The sequence below is a fragment of the Scatophagus argus genome, chromosome 19 (genome assembly GCF_020382885.2).
Source record: "Scatophagus argus isolate fScaArg1 chromosome 19, fScaArg1.pri, whole genome shotgun sequence".
Taxonomy (NCBI): domain Eukaryota; kingdom Metazoa; phylum Chordata; class Actinopteri; family Scatophagidae; genus Scatophagus; species Scatophagus argus.
The window spans coordinates 14,754,299-14,773,407 of NC_058511.1; the positions used below are offsets into that span (position 1 = coordinate 14,754,299).

Consider the following 19,109-nt stretch of genomic DNA (forward strand, 5'->3'; position numbering starts at 1 on the left):
TTCTAACTTTGTGGCAACAGTTTGTTGAAGGACCTTTTCTGTTCCAGCATGACTGTGTCCCAGTACACAAAGCAACGTCCATAAAGACATGGTTGGATGAGTTTGGTGTGGAAGAACTTGACTGGCCCACACAGAGCCCTGACCTCAACCCCATCCAACACCTTTGGGATGAACTGGAATGGAGTTCATCAGTGCCTGACTTCACCATTGCTCTAATGCATGAATGTAGAGAAATTCCAATTCCAAAATTATTGTGCTAAGCTTCCCCAGAGAAGTGAAAGCTCTTATTACTGCAAAGGGGGGGGACCAACTCCATATTAATGCCTATGTATTTAGAAGGTGGTGTAATGGTCAGCTGTACCAATACTTTTGTCTATATAGGTCCAGATAGGTCCACTCAGTGTTGACTTTTTTAAGTACAATAATGAAGATCTGTCTCTAAACCAACTGTATTATTTTACTTTCTTTAGCATGCCATAAACCACGCTGTGGTTGCCATGTCAGTGACGTTTCTCTAACCTTCACCCAGTGGTTTTAGTTTCCCGGTAACAAGTAACCATACCATAATAATGCTTTAGTTGAAGAGGATGTTGCAATAAATTCTTTTCCTATGTGAGCAAATAAAAATAAAAACATTCATGGTAAAAATTTTTGCAGATATTTTAAACATATTTTTGGATTTTGTCTCATATGTTAATTAAAAATAATATCTTTGTAGCATTATATGTTCCACGAAAGTTGCAAATGAATATAATTGTTGGAATATGAGTGTCCACACACACACACACACACACACTGTTCCTGCTCTCTGCCTCCCCTTCCCACCTCCCATCTCTGTCTTACCCTCCTTCTCCTCCTCCTCCTCCTCCTCCTCCAGGCACATAGCGTGACAGATCTGTCACGTCGGCACCTGGTCGCACACAAGTGCTAATGTCCCCACCTCAGCCGAGAATCACTGGACTACTGACACCATGCACCATGCAAGTGCATCTGTGTGAATATATTAGTGTGTGTGTGTGCATGAGATGTTGTCTAGCTTAAAGCTATTTTTTTAAAATCCCCTCTCCCCAAATCAGGACTTCTATAAAAGCTGAGCTTTCAAAGGAATTGACGCTGTGAAGGAGATTGAGAAACTTCTGCCTGTGTTTGTTTGTGTGGGTTTCTGTGTGTGTGGTACGGATGCTCCAGGCAGGGGTCCCATCCCCTGTCACTCAGAAACAACAAGCCAATCATTCCAGCGTTCTAAAATAAGCCCCCCCCCCCCCCCTTCCGTCCGTTCACCCCAGCTCTCCCCCTCACATGTGCTCCTCTCATCTGCACCTCTCACCTTCAGAGTGACAGGAGACAACTGGGTCTGTGCGTGTATGTGTGTGTGTGTGGGTGTGTGTGTGTGGGTGGGGGGGGCAGATGAGCTGCGGAGGAAATAGGTGACAGCAGGAGGGAGTCAGCAACTTTTGGGATAAATACTTGAGAATAATCTCGTTGAGTAAATCAGTTAAGAGCTACAAAACTAGATCAACTTTCACATAATCATATCTGGGGGGTAAAGAAGAATAAGCAAACAAGCACAGCTCCAGGATGTTGTACTGTGTGATGCATGTCGTACAGGAGTGACCCCATCATATCATTTTAATTTCATGAAACCCAAAGTATATGGAGCCCCACTTGAGGATGGTCTCATATGGTCTCAACAGCCCTATGCAGACAAAGGCTGCATTTTCAGGGGTTTGAGTCATTATCACTATCTTCTGTTTTAAATTATTCTTTTTGCATCATCATTGACCAAAGCTCCTTAACTGGCTATTACAAGAGATGAAGTGTGTTGCAGTTGTACTGTATTCATAATTTATTTCAGGAATTAGGTGCAGAAGAAAAATGTCTCTGTCTTTTGTTTCTTGGAGGCTTAGTTGGAGTGCTTGTTGGGGTGTTAAAATGGGTTAAAATTACAAAGCTTCAGTGACAGCAAGCAGCTTTCTGGAAAATCGCGGCTTATACGTTCAGCAGAGTAGTATGACTTTGGAGAAGGTGAAGCGTGGAGTGTGTGTATGTGCGTGTGTGTGTGGGGGGGTGTCAATCCTCAAGGAACTACATGAACTTTGAGACTGTGAGGTCACACACTCGCTGACAACTCAACCACCTGTTACCACACACACACAAATGTGCACACACACACTTATCCACATGCTCACCTCACATTCACCACACACCCTGCCTTGTGGTGTAGGTATTAGTTTGCAAGGCCTTTGCACAGTACAGACAATGTGTTATTTGCTTATGTGTGTGCGTGTGAGCTTGAGAGTTGTTCTTTCTCCCTGTCTCAGGGGTATTTTTCATTTCTCTGGCATCCACAGCCTGTGGAACAACCCTACTATTTAACTGCTTTATCTCTCTCTCTCTCTCTCTCTCACACACACACACACACACACACAAACCACACACACAATACCATGTGCACACACGAGTGAGAATATATCAACATTACTCTGTACTTTGTTTTCTCAGGGAAATATTATATTGTAAGCATTGTAATTCCTTTAGTGAAAAAATGTGGGAATAAAACTCTCACACATGTATGTTCACAATAGCCTTAATAAACAATACAAAATCAGTTAAATTAGTAAAATATTGATTACATATTAACATTGTATCATGAACAGATATATTTTATTCGGCTCACAAAGGTCACAGAACATGTTATTGTCCTCGGCCAGAGGGCTTGCTGATATAGCGCGTATTTGCAAAGGAAAGCTTCTCAGTCGAGTTCAGGGTCGGCTGTCGCGTACCTGACCCAGTCTAAAGAGCAGAAGCAGGTGCATTGGGGTTTTAAGTGCGAAGGGTCGCACTTCCCTTTATATACACATTCCCAAGCCCACCCCCACCCCACTATATACAGATTCATCATGAGCAGTTATGTCTGTGTCACACAAGAAAAGATGTACTTCAGCCTGACATCCAAACAGCTGCATCAAGTAAACGTCTGTCAAACCAGACATAGAATATGTAGATCAGTCCGTCATCCATCACTCTCCACAGCTTTAGCCTCGTCAGTCCATAGCTGTCAGTGGGATGTCTCCCACAGCTCTCATCATGGCCATGATGTCATTATGTGGATATGTGGCAGGTTTCTAGTGTTATATGGAGTTTAAGTCTTGAGTGGCGAAAAGGCCCTGGCTATAGTGCATATTACTATATGGACTTCAGCTACATGTTTGTTATTCCAAAGACTTGATTGAGAACACCACCAGGCATGTGATGACAGAAAGTTTAATTGACAAAGGGAATTTAGTACAAACTATCCCATAAAAACAAGTTTAAAAGTAGTGTTCAGTGACTCCTTTCAAAGTAGGAAGGTCAAGGAGGCAGTGTAGAATGCTGTGTGAGTATAATAGTTACTGCTTGAGGGCCTCCTGCCAAAATTGAAGTGCTTGCTTTGAGTGTCTGGGCCAGCCCAGTCTCTGCCCAATCCAAATTCAGTTCCAGTTCAATCACCATGTTACATTGTTTGGACTCCTTATCCAAAGCTGCAGGAAGTTTCTCCCTTAAGTGACCACTGCAGCTGCACATGCATGTCCTAGAGAACATAGATGAAAGGTAAGAACTTAAAAAAAATATTCCCTTCAGATTATTGCTTCAGATTTATGCTCACAGAAGCAATGGCTTGATCTGCCACTCCTCTCTGTTTGTCCACAATTCAGCCTGATGCTTGTACAGCACGTGGATGATTAATTCGTAAAACATCCTGAACCAAAAGCAACTTACACCCATTCCAAGGTGTCATTTTGTTTTCGTGACAACCCTAGATGTCCGGAGTCAAATTCAGCCCATGTGGGCAGTAACCTGTGAGGCCCCACCTCCTGGCTGGCTACCTGACAGTCCTAAAGTCCGAGAGTCAAACAGGAAGCCCTGCTGTCCTCCACTGAGCACACCCAGACTGTCCGTTAGAGTCCCACTGGGAGATGAGCCAAGGAAAGGGCTCTGATGATTGGCAGTGGCAGCGGCGGCCATCTTATCAGGGCTGGCAGCGAGGCGTGGTGAGGGAGGGAATGTGTAACCGTACAGGCTGTAGGGTGGTGTATGGAGGCGAAGCCCAGCGTAACCCTGTGGGGTGGGGCTGGATAAATAGCCTAGTTGAGATCCAGGGAGAGGCAGGGAGCAGAGTCCTTCACTTTCATACACCGTTGGACCTCTGGGAGGGGGAAACGGCTCCGGGGGGTTGCTATAACGATGGAGAGGGTGTGTAGGTCTGCTGCAGCTGTAATCAGGTGGACTGAGAGTGCAAACCTGGAAAGGTGAGGAGCATGGTGACGTGGAGAGCAGGTGAGATGATGCTCCGACCCCGCCATGAGCTCCTGGGACCCCTACAGAAACAGAGCCAGAAAACGAGAAAGGTGAAACCCAAGTCCACTTTAATGATAGCTTTGGCTACTGGTTCAGATGCCCAGAATAAATGGGATGCACTGGTCTATTAAACCTAGATCAGAACTAACCTTATCAGGCAAATTGAGTATCCACCCTGGCATGACTGATCCACATAGCTGAGCTTTTAGGACCACAAGAATCCCTGGTTAATATCATTTTAGTAAGTTACACATAGTGAATCACACAATTAAAATTTTGGAAATTTGAAAATTGGATCAGTACTTGTACTGTAACTTTCCGTATTGTAATCATTATCAGGACATAAATTGTTGGATCGGAACATTCTAGAAAATGACCTGTGATGACCTGTCTCTTGTGGCTTTCCAAATAATAACTGTTTCTCTAAGAAGCCTTAAAGGGGCGAATTGTCTGAGCTCTTTGGAAGGCTCAGGTGGATGTACAGAGACTGCGACAATAGCCCCTTTTACTCAGCATGTTCAAGACAGGACTGCTGCACCTTTACTCTGGCTTGTGGTGCTGTATAAAAGTTACAAAGACAGAAGGGGTTTCATTGTTGTTCCACCTCTGAGTCAGCAGCAGGGGCAGCAACAGCACAAATCCATGTCTGTGTGAAAAGAGTGAGCCAGTTTGGCGGCAGGATGGGACAGTGATGTTTTGTCTGCATGTTATTCCTGTGACCAATAGTAGGAAGATTTACAAAAGCTGCTAGTGGCAGTTAGCAGCTAACTCAAAGAAGGAGAAGAGTAATCTATTATGTCCACAATGTATGCAAAGTAGCAAGAGACAATGTTAAGTCTGGGCCCTCTGAGCAGAGGGTGAGATTAACCGCCATATAACTGGGACATTAAATGATTGTTAATGCTATGTTATTCCATTGTTTAGAAATCGTAACGTGTATGTAAAATGTCACACTAGACGTCAACGCTTCACGTCTCGTTTCTTTTGTTTGCGGAATGCCACAATTATGCCACCATGGTTTTTTCTGTGTAAAAAAGACAAAATGGTGTAAATATGGGTCCTCGTTGTGGCGGTATTGCACAATCACCACCTTTTGAATAACAATTCCTACGGCATTTGTTAGTTTTATGTAAATATGACCACAGTCTTTTTCCAAAGTTCACCAAGTACTTTTTGTGCCCGAACCCAATCATTACCTCACTATAGTGGTGGCAAATGAGGAAACAATAATATTCATCATGTTTGTAAGGATCAAATATCACACTAACAAACCATGTCATCCTATAAACAGGGGTGCCAGATCAGCAAGGACAAACAACTGACTGTCTTGACTTCTCAGTATCTGGAAAACTCTGGTTAGTTAACTCTACCTTGCTTAGCCATGCCAGGGATGTCCTCAAATGTGAGTGTTCGCAGAGATGGACGCCAGAATGCGTAAGACTCAACCAAAGCCTCCAGACCCATCCTGTAAAACACGCAGAAATACGTACACATTAGCACACATTCATCAGCGCTCCTGACAAATCATCACAAAATCACAGAACGTCCACTTTATTCAGTCACTGATACAGCTGCAGCTGCTCTCTCCCAGCATGCCTCACTGGGTTATACATTACGCCAACCACCTGGCGGCCATCTTAGTCACCCGTGGGGCCTCTCTTGCTGTCTCCATGGAGACCACAGGTAATGAGGGGCATAAACGCCACACTGCGATTGGCTGCTGCCAGCCGGGTGCTTGGAGGTAATTGCTTTCACACGGCTTTTACGGGCGAATCAGGACGAAGGAGCAGGAAGCCGCAGCAAGGATTTATGAGGTGGGACTCCCCTTCCCCCCAATCTGCGTCTCCCTCCTCCTCTAGGTGGGGCAGAGGGTTGCTGTGGCGGGGTAATGCGAGTGCTCTGTTACCCCTCGTTAGCGTGAGGATAAAAGTCCTCCCCCCCGCAGGGTTGTAGCCACGGTGATAATTTAGACAAGCTGCCCGGAGCAGTTCTGTGTGCTCCAAAGCAGCCTATCAGAGCAGAAGTTTATTTAGCAAACTGCTTAACTCTTCCTGTAATATTTAAGGGGAGTTTTTTTTTTCAGCCTTCCTGAGTTTAACTTTTATAGGGTCAGCTGTCAGGGTTATCCAGTTTGCCATTCTCTACCTTCCTCCATGTCAAATTTTCAGTTCAACGCGTTCCTTCGCCTCCTCTTTCTCTTGTTCTCCCCCTTTCTCCCCCCTCCTCTCTAATGATTTCTGTGAGGCCTCAGGGGAGTGGCTGTTTGGAGACTGTTGGAGTTTTACTGCTGTGTTGTTTTAATGCTGTGTTTATATATGTTTAGAAATGTGTTTATACAGATTTTCTTCAGGAGACTCTTGACTTTTATTATTTTGCTGTTGATGTTTATGTTCCCGAGGCTGGCTGGAATCTGACGCTCCATTTAGGTTTGTATCCGAGGTTAGATTTTTCCCTCTCAAAGCATGCGCCTGTAACTGTGCTATTGCAGGAATTAATGTGCCTTTAAAGTTAGCACATTTAAATGAAAATGCATCATGAATGCATGAAATAATGGTGAAATCATAATAATGTGTGCCACGTCTGTTCAGTTTAGTCAGTTTCTTTTTCTGACAATTTAAGACAGCTTTAATGGGAGACTGTTGCACAATTTCCATTAGAAAAAAATAAATAAATACATAGCTTTGCTCCCCATAAAATCATACTGAAATAGCCGTGACAAAAACCACAACCAAGCCAGAATATAATGCAGCCATGCATCCCACATTACCCCTAATGCACGAGATAATGTGAAAATCTCTGTGGTTGAAATGAACTCACCGGTTTCTGCCAGAATCTCTGAAGCCTTTGGCAAATGGGTTTCTGTCAATTTTCAGCCTTGTAATCTGCAAAGTAAAATCAGACTCTAATTATTTCCAAAACTTTAGCTATTACACAATCCAAGATAGCATATACTGTATAATGGAAGATTTTTTCCCTGCCAAAATAATTTTCTTTCTCTGTAATCTTTCAATCAGATCTATAAATAAATACATTCACGTCCATCATTAGCTCCTAATGTACTGCTTGTATGTGTTGAATATATGTGGGAATGCATGTACTTCTGTGGGTCCTTGCACATATATGTGAATTGTGTGTGTGTGTGTGTATGTTCTTTAATGTCGGTGGGGCTGCCATGAGGCTGCCCAAGCTGTGGGTGGTGTTTAAGGCCCAGCTCTGTGACCCGCATCCAAAGGGACTTTTATAGGCATCGCCACCATGTTCAGACTTCAGCCGGCCAACCAGCAAACATCCTACTTCAAAGCTCACACTGACTAACCAGTAGCTTTCCCTCATTGAAAACTCTGGCTTTGAAATTTGGTGGGAAAAATCCAGCAAATATGTGCAAAAAAAACCAAAAAAAAACTTAAGTGAGAAGCACCATTATTACCCAATAATCACTGCCTTTAACTCAGTCAAAATGGTTAAACAAACTATGGGACCTTTTCCTAATTCTCTCTCTCTCTCTCTCTCTGCTGGACATACAAAGGCACTCAAACTCAAAGAAGAATCTGCCTTTAAAACAAAGACCTTACCATGGTGCAAAATTTGTACTTAACCTGTGAAATTGTTTCTTTATTTTACTTGTTTACATCCTGTATTCATGTTCTGTATGAATCTTTTAGCAGAAGATATCACACTGCAGTGTGACCTGCCGAAATTTATTTTAAATCTTTATCAGTCATCACTCTCTTGCAACTACAAACAGTGCCAAACTACAAAACAAACAATATTATCTGTTAGCAACAGTCAGTGCAGCCCTTGCATGCTGGAAACATATGGGTTTGTTGACCCTGTTGGCTGTTTCAGCATGTTTGCTTCATCCGGTGGTGTTGGCTATAAGAAGGAATGTGGTTGTGTGGGGATCAGCTGTGCTACCTGTTGATTCTGATACGCCGTGACGGTGGTGAACACAGTCTCAGGGAAGGAGAAGGTGCGGGTGCCTTCCCCCGTGGGGACTGCTCTCACTGGGGATAACTCCTCTCCACACTCCTTACGGATTACGTGAACCCGTGGCTGGTACTTGTGCATGGAGTGCAGAATGATCTGAGCAGGGAGGGGAATTTATTCATTCAGGCTTTCATTTCTTAACAGTAATTTCATGTCATACACATAAAACATGACTGCTGGCTAATGTGCATGCATAGAGAGGCAACGTGCACCTGCACACACAAAGAAACAAGCTACAATATGTCATATCAGAGGCCATCAAGTTAAACAGCTTGCAACAATGTTGGAGTTGTAATTTTGTTTTAAAGTGTATTGTGATCATATCTGTTATTTCTTGCAGAAATTCAACTGCAGGTTTCTATTATCCTTTAAAATTAGACTTTTTGATAGTGGTTACAACAGTTTGAAAGGATTTAATTATCACAAGAAAGAATAGTCAAAATGCCAAATTATGTTGCCCAATTATAACCGAGTTTAAATACCATTAAGTACAGCCAGGAGTATCGCACAGGTATAATAATATCATGGAAATATTTTTGTAGTGTTTGCTGGGGCACTTACATGTCCCTGGTCGTCCAGTTCGTTGTTGGTCAGTTTCAGTTTGTCGAAGCTGACCACCTGACGCATCCACGTCTCTCCCGAGGCCGGGGAGTCCGGGTGGATGTACACTCTGGGCGGCACGGGAGAGTCCGCGTTCCCCGCCACCATCCACTTGGAGCTGTGGTACACGTACCTGCACAATTCACGCACACAACACACACAGGGTGATAAATGAACACACTCTCCCAAGAGCGCCCCCCCCCCCCCCCCCCCAGTCTTGCTCTGAGACCCATGTCACATGCAAAGCGGCGTGAACTGATCAGAAAAAAGACAATAATGGGCAATAATCACAAGTCAATGATACGAAGACGTTTCTTAAACTCGACGGAGAGACAGGACTGAATACCAGTCACGGGAATCTAAATCCTTATTCAACTCGGAATTGTAATCTGATTGTCCTGCTTTCAGGTGACTGTACATCAATATAGAATATAATATAGCTAATATATATTTAACCTTAAATATTTTTATAGCATATGCCACGGATCAAACACATTTTTCTCGTCTGCTACATTTTATGTGCATTTTAAACAAAGCGCCCGCCCATTCAAATGTCCTCTAAGGTAAAGTGTTTATTTATATTTATATGTAATTGAATATGTCTGTGGGTCTGATGGCCTTCAGCTAGGAACACACCTAATTAGTTCCTTCTTCTGTCGGGCTTGTGTTCATCACCTGCTGTTAAACGCTGAAAACCTGCAGACTCTCCTTCCTCCACGGCGCGTTGTGGCCTGCAGCTCTCAACTGCGTGCATGTGAACACAACATGTCCCTCTGCTTTGTGCCATATCTTGCTAGAGTGGCCCAATAACATGTCCTCTGGGATGTCACTCATCACCCCGCCACGCCGCTAAAAATGTGTTCACATATAAACGACTTTTGAAAGTTCGAAATGATAGACCTACAGTGTATGGCGTGCAAAGACTTGGCTGCACCGACGCCGTTGTAATAACACGTGCGTTTTCTTCTGCCTTATAACGGCGTTTGTTTGGTTTGACCTTCCAGGGTGGAGAGGTTAGGGATCCAAAAGGCCTTTTCCAAAAGGGACGGTAAAACCGCCGTGACAAAACACCGGTGCCAAGCGCCATTTGTGGAGACAGAACTGGGGTTGCACAATTGAAAAGAAATCTTGCATTGTCCGAGGAACAGTGTGTATGGAGTCTAAATTAAGAGTGCATGCTAACGAAAATGACTTCTATTCTATATGGCATACGTGTGGCCTTATAGGCCTCTGATGGGTTTCGGTGTAGCATAACTTAACTTCATATTACATTTTTTTTTTTTACATTTTTTTCTAGGATCTCACGCTTTCGTGGCCACGTTTACCGTTAACGGGCATCGCGCGGCGTGAGTGCGTGTGTGCGCGCGCGTGCTTTGTGCCTCTTACCTGTATCGTTTGTTGTCCACGGGGATTATATCCATGGCAATGTAATACTGCTGATGTGGGTCCAGGCCCGTAATCTTGACACGCATAGCGGGGAACATCCGCCTGACAGGAAAACCAAATAAATCATCTGTGCAGGAGATTTCAGCTGAGCTCCAGACTTGGTGAATTTACAACACATCGTCATCATTAATGGATAATCATACTAGTAATAATAGTCATTAAAATATTTTAATAATAAAAATAATATAGGTGAAAAGGCTGTTTAGACTTGGGGTTATTTCATGATCAGTTCTACCAAGTCAGCCTGTTACTTCCTTAATTATCTGTTTCAAAGCTCTCTTTTTATATAATTATTTTGCAGTTATTACAACTCGTATCTCATTATTTAATTGTTACATTTTATATTTTACGCATGTCTTTATTATCGACTTATTTTCCTTTTCACAAATATAAGACAGTTAAATTATTTCTACAGCAATCTCTGAGGAGGACACTTTTTCCCCACCCGAACGTGACCCATTCCTATATGAAGTCTGTCTCACCGTCCAGCCTTAGTAATGATCATTTCCGTGCCAATCTCGTGGAACCGTTTCCACAGGTCTGATCCCTGCAGGTCCACGCGTGTCTCCTCTCCGGTGCCGGTTACCGACGTTGTGCACACAGCTGCGGGCTGCGGGCTCTCTAGCAGCGCGTCCTCGCTCTCTGCTGCACCGGAAAGGGACGAGATCAACACGCTTTGTAGCCTTATAGTAACACACCCCAGGCAACACAACTATTATTCACATTAAGGTTTTACTCCCGTAGACATTTTGTCCTCTGGCTCATGGAAAAGGCTAAAGCTCTTTGTACCATGCATTTTAAAAGCACGCACACAGCAGGACGGGCTCTGTTTTACATGAGTACACAAAACAACCAATGCCAAACGTATAAACCACGTTTTGCATTTGACATATAGCTTATATGAATATCTTATTGTTAGGTATATTACTGCAGTTGTCCCATTGCAGCGGCTGTTGTAATGCAGGAAAAAACTTTGACGAAAAAGTCACAAATTTTACTAGACACTGCAAGTTACTTTATAGCTGTTAATTCAAGGGGATAAAATGCTTTTAGGAGCCTGCATGCTCACTGCTACACTGAAAGGTCTAGATTTGTAAGAATATTATAGTTATATATGTCTTTTTAAACTAAGGTCACTCTGCACTCATCACTGAATATATATGATACTCTTAAAAAGGCAGGTTTACTATACACTCATTACTGAACTCAAACTAAGAGCCAGCAGGAAGTGTGTATGACCTTCATGATGGAGTACTTGAGTTAGAATCTGTGTTTGAGGATATGTTTCGAGGATACCATAATAGTGGTGTTTATGTGTCTCACCGCTGTTGTTATTTGCGCTATTCAACGAGGGCCTCGCCAGGTGGTGGAAATTTATGGACATTAGACATGGGCCTAACAAGCCAAACTAACACAAAGACAAATTCTCAGCCAAGAGCATTTTAAACTTGTAGCAGATTTAAATCGTAATTTGTCAGGGCCAGTCGGGTTTATGCTTTCTGTAGACCTCTTAGCATCCTTTCCGTGGCAGTTTCCCTGCCTTTATACGCTGCTAATTGGCGTGTTTATGATTGCAACACAACTCATAAAGCGTCTCACATTAGTCACACTCACACCACTTATATTTACTAGACCAGGGCCATGATATGATATCACATTTCCACTGTGTGGCTCTGACCAAACTCTATCACTGTTTTGCTTTACAATCTGCGTCTTGTTACTGAATATCTCTGGAGAGTAAGCAGAGGAGAGCTCGCTGACTGCTCCATGAAAAGAACTACTTCTCATTTTAAAAGATATGTCACATTTAACTTCCATTTGTTTTCCTTCCTAAAATAGTAATAGGATATTAAATGGCTAAATATATATATATATATAAAAAGCTTCAAAAACAATTACAGCCCATGATAGTCTATGGTTTAATTAAAAAAAAGTATTCACCTTTATTTTATAATTATACTTCTTATTTAGTTATTTTGCCATTTAAAGATCCTATTTTATACAGTTATAAAATTATCATTATTATTGTCATTGTTATTGGATGTATTTGTTGTCATTCACTTACGGGATCCATCACTTGCACATTCTGCCTCGCTGCCCCGGTCGCTGGCGCACGCTCTGTCGGCCCTCGGTCCCGGGCTCGCGGTCAGATCAGAGACGTCAGTTCCGTCTTCGTAGCTGGGGGACACAGCATCCTCTCCGGTCGTTCTGCGTCTCTTTTCCGCTCCGATCAGCGCCTCTACAGAGAATGCATGCGCCTTGACACTCAGCGCGCACGGGGACCGCCGCTTCTCTGCCATTTCACTCGGTCTCGGGACGGAGGAAGGAGAAGAAGGAGACGGCGTCACGAGCGTGTAGGCACCAAGAAAACTTAAGGATACAAACTGTTGCTAGTAAATGGGAATCCACGGTGACAGTCCAGTGCTTTCGGCGCGAGGCTTTGTCCGTCCTCGAGCCGGACAGAGGGAGCCGGGTCCAGCTGTAATAATGTCTCCGTTATCCGTGAGAGCCGTGCGGACTTTTGCAGAGTGTCAACAAGCGGAGCTTAGAGGAGAGCCGGAGAGGGGGGACCTGTCAGTCACAGCACAGAGCAACCAATCACGAGTAATCACAGCCCCTCGGAACTTCTCCCTGGTCCCGCCTGCTGTGGGAGTCGCTCGTGCCGCCTTATGTGGTAAAAGCAAAGCTGGTGATTGAATCTTCAGGCGAAGGAGCGCGAGGAGAGTCTCTCTGGGGCATAGCGCGCATTTTCACACAACGGCCCGACATGCTTTGCATATCTGCCCATTAGTACCTCCTGCACCGTGGTCACTTGTGGACCCCATCCCGGAAATGAGAATTTCTTCCAGCGTGTATGTGGTTCCTCATAGGAAATGTCTCAAAATGTGTTTGCGCAGGTGATAATCATTGCTAAATTTGGTCAGACTGCTGGCATATCACTGGCCCATATAGGAAAAAAAAAAGTTAAAACAGTTATTTTTTTTTTATTTAGGTCCATTCAAAAGACATTAAAAAACCTGACTTCTGAGCTGTACATCTATGAAATATGTGTATGAATTTTATCGGTTCTCCAAACGTTGGGATCCATCTCCCATGTGACCTGGACTGGACAGAAACAGTCCCACACACAAGCTCTGGTTCATTACATTTTAACAAGCTGTGTACCAGCACAGCATATAGACTGTGTTCAACGCAAACAATTTACAGACCAATTCAATATAGGCTTGGCCAAAAAAGAGGTTTGGATACATCAGTGTTTTATTTAATTTAATGTAATTAAGTTTTTTTTTCAAATGTCAATTTAAAACTAATTTTCATTATAGGCCGACAGCGCCCGTTGTTTGATATTTTCGGTTTGAACATGTAAGTACTAAAATATTCCAACGTCCATTAGAGTCAGTAAATAAAGTATATGGACTGTAGGCCATGGTCATGACATGATCACAGAGGCGATTTTGAAGTTGGATTCTTTCTGCATGCACGCTTGGAAATAATCTTGCATCCTTTCAAGTTGGCGTAAATGAGCTTGTGGTCACGCGGGGGATGCGTGTCGGTGTGGGAGCGCGTGGAGGCCTGTGGAGGCTTCCTACATATGGATGGGGGACAACCTGGCTATAAATAAACAAGGCAGTGCGAGCGTGAACATGTGTTTGTGCGGGTGTCTCAAGCTGAAACCGGGATGAAACCGACAGATTCCGGTGTCCGCACAACTGACCGCAAAACAGTTAAATATGCAACATGTCATATATTAACTGACCAAAAGATGCCTGAATTAATCTGCTAATAATCTTTTTAGAGGTCATGACGGAATAACTGCACTTTATTAGGACCTATGTGAAATACCATTAGTGACATCAGGGTTTAATTAGTATTATTGTTTTAAAGTTTCCTATTTGGTTTAGGGATGTTTCCTCCGCTAAAATCACTGCAAAGCTCAAGGCCTCTCGTGGTTTGTTGGTTAAACAAACAGCACGTCGTCATCGTTTATTGGCATAAATTCAGTGTAAATGATTGGACGTCAAGGCGAAGGACTGTGCCCACATCCGTGTGGGTTATCTGATCAAAAGCCTTGTGTTTCACTTCCCGTGGGCATTTAAAAATGTGCCTTTCAAAAACTCCGTGCGACTCGTTTCGACCCAACATAAGCGTGCAGCCGCATGACTTAAGCTACCTTGGCACTGGCAGAAATACCCTCTAAACGTTTACAACTCAAACGTTAGCGTGTAAAGCCCTTGCGGACTGTCAAAAGCAAAAATAATCAAAACACATGTTTAGTAATAGCGCGCCAATTAATTATGTGTCTTCTATACCAAATTTACACAAATTCTGTTTACAGCTTCGAGGCTACATAAGCCAAAAACGTAACATTGTTTTAATCATTAGTAATATTTTAGATAAGTGGCTTAGGCCCATTGGACCGTCGTCAACAAAACAGGGATAAAATTAAGATCATTCGTCATGTCTCCGTATTTGTTATGAAGGAAACAAAATAAAACTTAACAAAACAGACAAAAGACGACAAGAATCCATATAAATGTTGCAATAATAAGAATGATGATAATACTAATAATAACAACCAACGTTTATTTTTTAATATTCGATTACATGCAATAATTAGGCCGATATTATTTCATAAATACGAGGCCCTCGTGGCCTTGAACAGTTTGGATGAATGGTTCGTTCAGTCAGTCACCACGACTGTGCGTGGGTCTAATTAGATCCACCACTTTAATCACACATCCCATCACTGGCGCGGTTTTATTGGAATATTATGACACATTCAATCAGTCCTCGCCAAGAACAGCATTTTTATTGCAGTGATATCTAGCGTCTCCTTAACAATGCAGGGATTTCTGACATAAAATCGCAGTATTTTTGTACCTATAGATTTTTTTCTTTTTAAATTCTTTCCTTTTTTTTCGTTAGCAGGTGCGCTGGTCCTTACATCCTACAGGTCCCTGTGCCGCCTGTCGTTGATGTATACCACTTTAATAGGCCTTTACCTTATAATAATATTATCATGATTTTATAGATTCACTTCAGAAGGACAATGAAGTAGCACAGCACAGCACAACCGTCTAATATCGCTGCTGAACGTAGAGAGAGAGAACTTGTCTTCACCATCGGTATGGCGCCACATAAAGACATGTATATGGGCCTAAGTACATTATATCATAAAGTAACGTGTGGCCAAGATGACTGCAAAGCGTTTTGAGGCATTTGGGGTTGTAGAATAAACTTATCTGGCATTTTACAGATATAAAGACGAATTTTCTTATTTTGTGGCCAGGCGATGATCCTCTAAACGTCTCTAAAAATAGCAGGAAACTCTCTGTCGCCGAGCCTCTCAGTTATGGATTTGCTGGTCTGGCAGCTCTGTAGCCTCCATCTTTTGTGATGAGCGTATGATGCGTTTTGCACATCAGTAACCGGAAAATATTTTGGGGGCCTTGAATGTGTGCTTTTGTATTCCGTCTGTTTGCTTTTTTTTCTTTTAGGCTGTAAGGCCCTCATCTTGAGCCTCTACTGTTTTGTTTCTCAGTTCTGCTTAGTGTCTCAATTTGTCAGCACTTTAACTTGATTGGATAACTCTGAAAAAAGTGGAACATGGCTACTATAAGCTGAGCCTGCAGCCTCTTATCCGCGTATGGTTATTTTTTGTTAAACACGTTTAAACCACAGGTCGCTCACGGCAGACTTTCCCTCCATTAACGAGCCTGAGCGGTAGGCTAAGTGGCCCGGGTTGGTGCTTTGATCTAACCTATAGGCCACTTCCCTTAAACCACCATTTGTGCTGTAGCTTTGACAACAAATGAATTTTTGTTATCTAATTTGTTCTGTTTAACAACAGAATTAAGACTCGGTTGTTTATGTAATATTTATTTATAGAATGCTGCATTTTTATAAATTTGTCAAGCAATAACTAGGTTATAGCGACAACATTTTCAGCTGAGACTTGATGTCGCATTAGCCTAAATTATACGGTGACGTGCAGGTGCGCGTTTACCTGGTGACTCTGGCTTTGGCGGTTATTCAGCCAATCAGAGCTCGGCCCATTCAGTGTCGTGTTAAAAAATATATTTTGTCACTCTGAAGTTAGGCGTAACCCACTGCGCGCTGAATAGGCTGTTTATTAAAAACCTTTGGCATAATTACCTGTGAGCTTTGAAGGGACGCGGGGTAAAGCAGAGGTGCCGGAGCAGGGGAGTCTGGGTAATACATTGTTAACAGTTATTTAGCGCGTGCTAATGGGCACGTGGATCGCTGCCAGGGCTTTTATGGCGGAAGTGGCATGAGTGGCGGCAAAGGTGTGCGTGTTTCTGAGTGTGTGTGTGTGTGTGTGTGTGTGTGTGTGAGAGAGAGAGAGAGAGAGAGAGAGAGGAGGGGGTATAGTGGTAATGGAGGCTTGTGCCTTTCAGAAGTGAACCCACAGCTTTGTAATTGCGTCATTTTGATCTTTCCTGAAGTCAGGACGGCTGACCTGAGGAGAGTGCAAAGTCAAACACAGATGGTGATCTATGCAGACAGAAACGCAGCGCCCAGCTTCAGCCATCTGCCTCCCTCCAGGTTCACCCTTGCATCCTGTCCTGGGGGTGGAGGGGGCGAATCCCAGACTTTAACTGTATGGCTCCACGGGGAAACTCATAACTTGAACTCCATGCCTATCTGCAGTTGTGCCAACACTGCAAAGCAAACGAGCCGGGGCCCCTGTGAGCGTATCCTGCTTATCCTGGCCCAGAGTCGCTCGTCATCCAAGTGAAGTGACCCCTGCTCTCTTTCATAAAGTTAACCTTCCATTGAAAACATGGTATTTACCGACGCGCTTGATAGAAATTGATGGATGTATGACATTTATTGATTTTTTTTACGAGTCGGTTCTGGTCGTGACGGCGTTTATTCAGGCCTCTGTGCGCCTCGGATGTGATTCAAGGTTGAACTCCTGCTCTGGCTGCAATAGCTTCCCTCATACACACAAGCACACAGACGCACAAAAGCCAGCCAGACAGACAGACAGACAGGCGGACAGACAGAGAGTCAGCAAGAGACACAGATGAAGTCTGAGCTACAGCCTCAAACTGCTGGACTGGCGTCGGATTCGTCCTCTTTTTCACAGATCAAAAATGCCTGGCTGAGCAAAGCCAGGCCTGCCACTACACAGCCTATCACATCATTATTTTGATGAGATCAAACTGAAATATATTTAAGACAGTTCTTTCACTGTTCATAAATTAGTTTTATCAATGCCAAAAGTATCAGTGTTTAGAAGTACATGGGATAGGAGCTGCTAGTCAAACAATAGCAGATAGCAGGAGGCAAAGGAAAGGAGAAACTGTGACAAAAACTTGGTTCGTTTCTAAGCAGCCTTGTGTTTGTTTGTTTTTTTAATCCATCAGATTTTAAATTATTTACACCATGATCTCTTTAAACATCAGCCACCGTCAAGCCTTCTGAGACACAGACAGGCGAAGTGATGGTTTGAAAACAACTAATCAGGATCATACCATTATTTTCTCTCTCTCTTTTGTTTTTGGAGAAACATTAAAAGAGAATGAAACTTTATTGCTCCTCTCACCAATTTAAGGTAATGATTCTGTCATGTATTTCCATTTTTAGCTGATTTTTAACATGGGTTTGGTTATGTATTTTGTTTTTTTTTTCAGGGCAGAGCTGAAAAGAGTGAAGAGAATAGTTTGGTATTTTGGTTTAATAAAACACGTTGACTCTGGCTGTAACAGATATCACTATCAATAAAACAAACAAACAAACAAACAAACAAACAAACCAATAAAGGTCCTTTCTTTGGTGTTTTGCCCAAATAAAGCAAATTTTGATGAATTCCTGATATCTGTCGTATCTGTCGTATTTACTAACAAAGTGGGATGGCACGCCAAAAGAACTACACAGCTGTACTGGTTTGGATTTTTAAATGGAGAACAACTCTGTTATCCTCAGATGCCATGTTTTCAAAAACGTGGATTCCACTGTTGTGTAGTTAAAAGAAGGAGATACAAGGGGTCCTTCTGTGATAATCTGTAGAACGGTTACGTAGCTGCGCTGTACGACTCAGGTCAACAGAGGTCAACGGCTCTGCAGGACTGGCTCCAGTCATATTTACCCGAGTCAGCAGGAGACACAGCCGTACACACACTCTCCAGTTGATCTAAGGTCTATTAATTACGAGGCTGAGTCATAATTTGCGGAAGTAAACCATTCATTTGCTGGCTCTGAACACACCGTAAAACAAGTCCATTGTGTCTGCCGAGTCCAGAACACTTTCTGCCAAGGTAACCTGCTTATTTCATCACCTCACAGCCTTCACCTGCATGATTTATACATGAGGGGGTGACTGGCAACAGGGTGGCCTGCTGGGTTCAAGCTTTCGTTTTGAACTTGGCAGGTTTGACTCTGGCCTGTCCTTGAGCAAAGCGTCAGAACCCTTAACCAGCCAGATCATTTTAAGATACCTGGTGTGAGAGTGGGTTAAAATTCAAATGTGATGTGTTTTATACTGTTACACAGCAACAAAACAACTCATGTCATTACCTCACTGCCTCTTTTCTCCCTTCAAAGAGAGACAGAGAGGAGGGGCGCTCGGGATGGGGAGAGAACAGGCGAGCAGGTGCTGTTTTTATGGCTTTCTCCATCGAGTGAAGAGGAGGTGAAAACATTCTCCCCTCTCATAACCCATGAAACCACATGAAGATTTGATCTGAACGGTGTGTGTGTGTGTGTGTGTG

The 19,109-nt window shown here is 43.1% G+C and overlaps 1 protein-coding gene across 3 annotated transcripts; it reads right to left on the reverse strand.

Annotated features, from left to right (window-relative positions):
• Window positions 1-2,645: 2,645 nt before the first annotated feature.
• tbx18 (T-box transcription factor 18) lies at window positions 2,646-13,612 on the reverse strand. 3 transcript variants are annotated; one of them, XM_046374006.1, is made up of 9 exons: window positions 12,437-13,612; window positions 10,854-11,016; window positions 10,312-10,413; window positions 8,887-9,058; window positions 8,254-8,421; window positions 7,156-7,220; window positions 5,709-5,803; window positions 4,488-4,540; window positions 3,977-4,358 (listed from the first exon to the last, which is right to left on the reverse strand). In XM_046374006.1, exons 1-9 carry the CDS (start codon window positions 12,669-12,671, stop codon window positions 4,125-4,127), a joined length of 1,287 nt encoding a protein of 428 aa, XP_046229962.1. In that variant the 5' UTR covers window positions 12,672-13,612; the 3' UTR covers window positions 3,977-4,124. The 3 variants fall into 3 exon arrangements, with proteins under 3 accessions (XP_046229961.1, XP_046229960.1, XP_046229962.1); XM_046374005.1 differs by lacking the exon at window positions 4,488-4,540 and having other exon boundaries at window positions 2,646-4,358; window positions 10,854-11,013; window positions 12,437-13,611; XM_046374004.1 differs by lacking the exon at window positions 4,488-4,540 and having other exon boundaries at window positions 2,646-4,358; window positions 12,437-13,609.
• Window positions 13,613-19,109: the final 5,497 nt, after the last annotated feature.

Excerpts from the sequence above, each read along its gene's own strand:
- tbx18 (XM_046374004.1), bottom strand. The coding sequence starts at position 12,671 with ATGGCAGAGAAGCGGCGGTCCCCGTGCGCGCTGAGTGTCAAGGCGCAT. Across the intron at positions 11,017-12,436 it reads ATGTGCAAGTGATGGATCCC|CAGAGAGCGAGGACGCGCTG; the intron begins GTAAGTGAATGA and ends TTTCCGGTGCAG. Across the intron at positions 4,359-5,708 it reads CCCTGGCATGGCTAAGCAAG|GGGTCCCAGGAGCTCATGGC; the intron begins GTAGAGTTAACT and ends CTGTTTCTGTAG.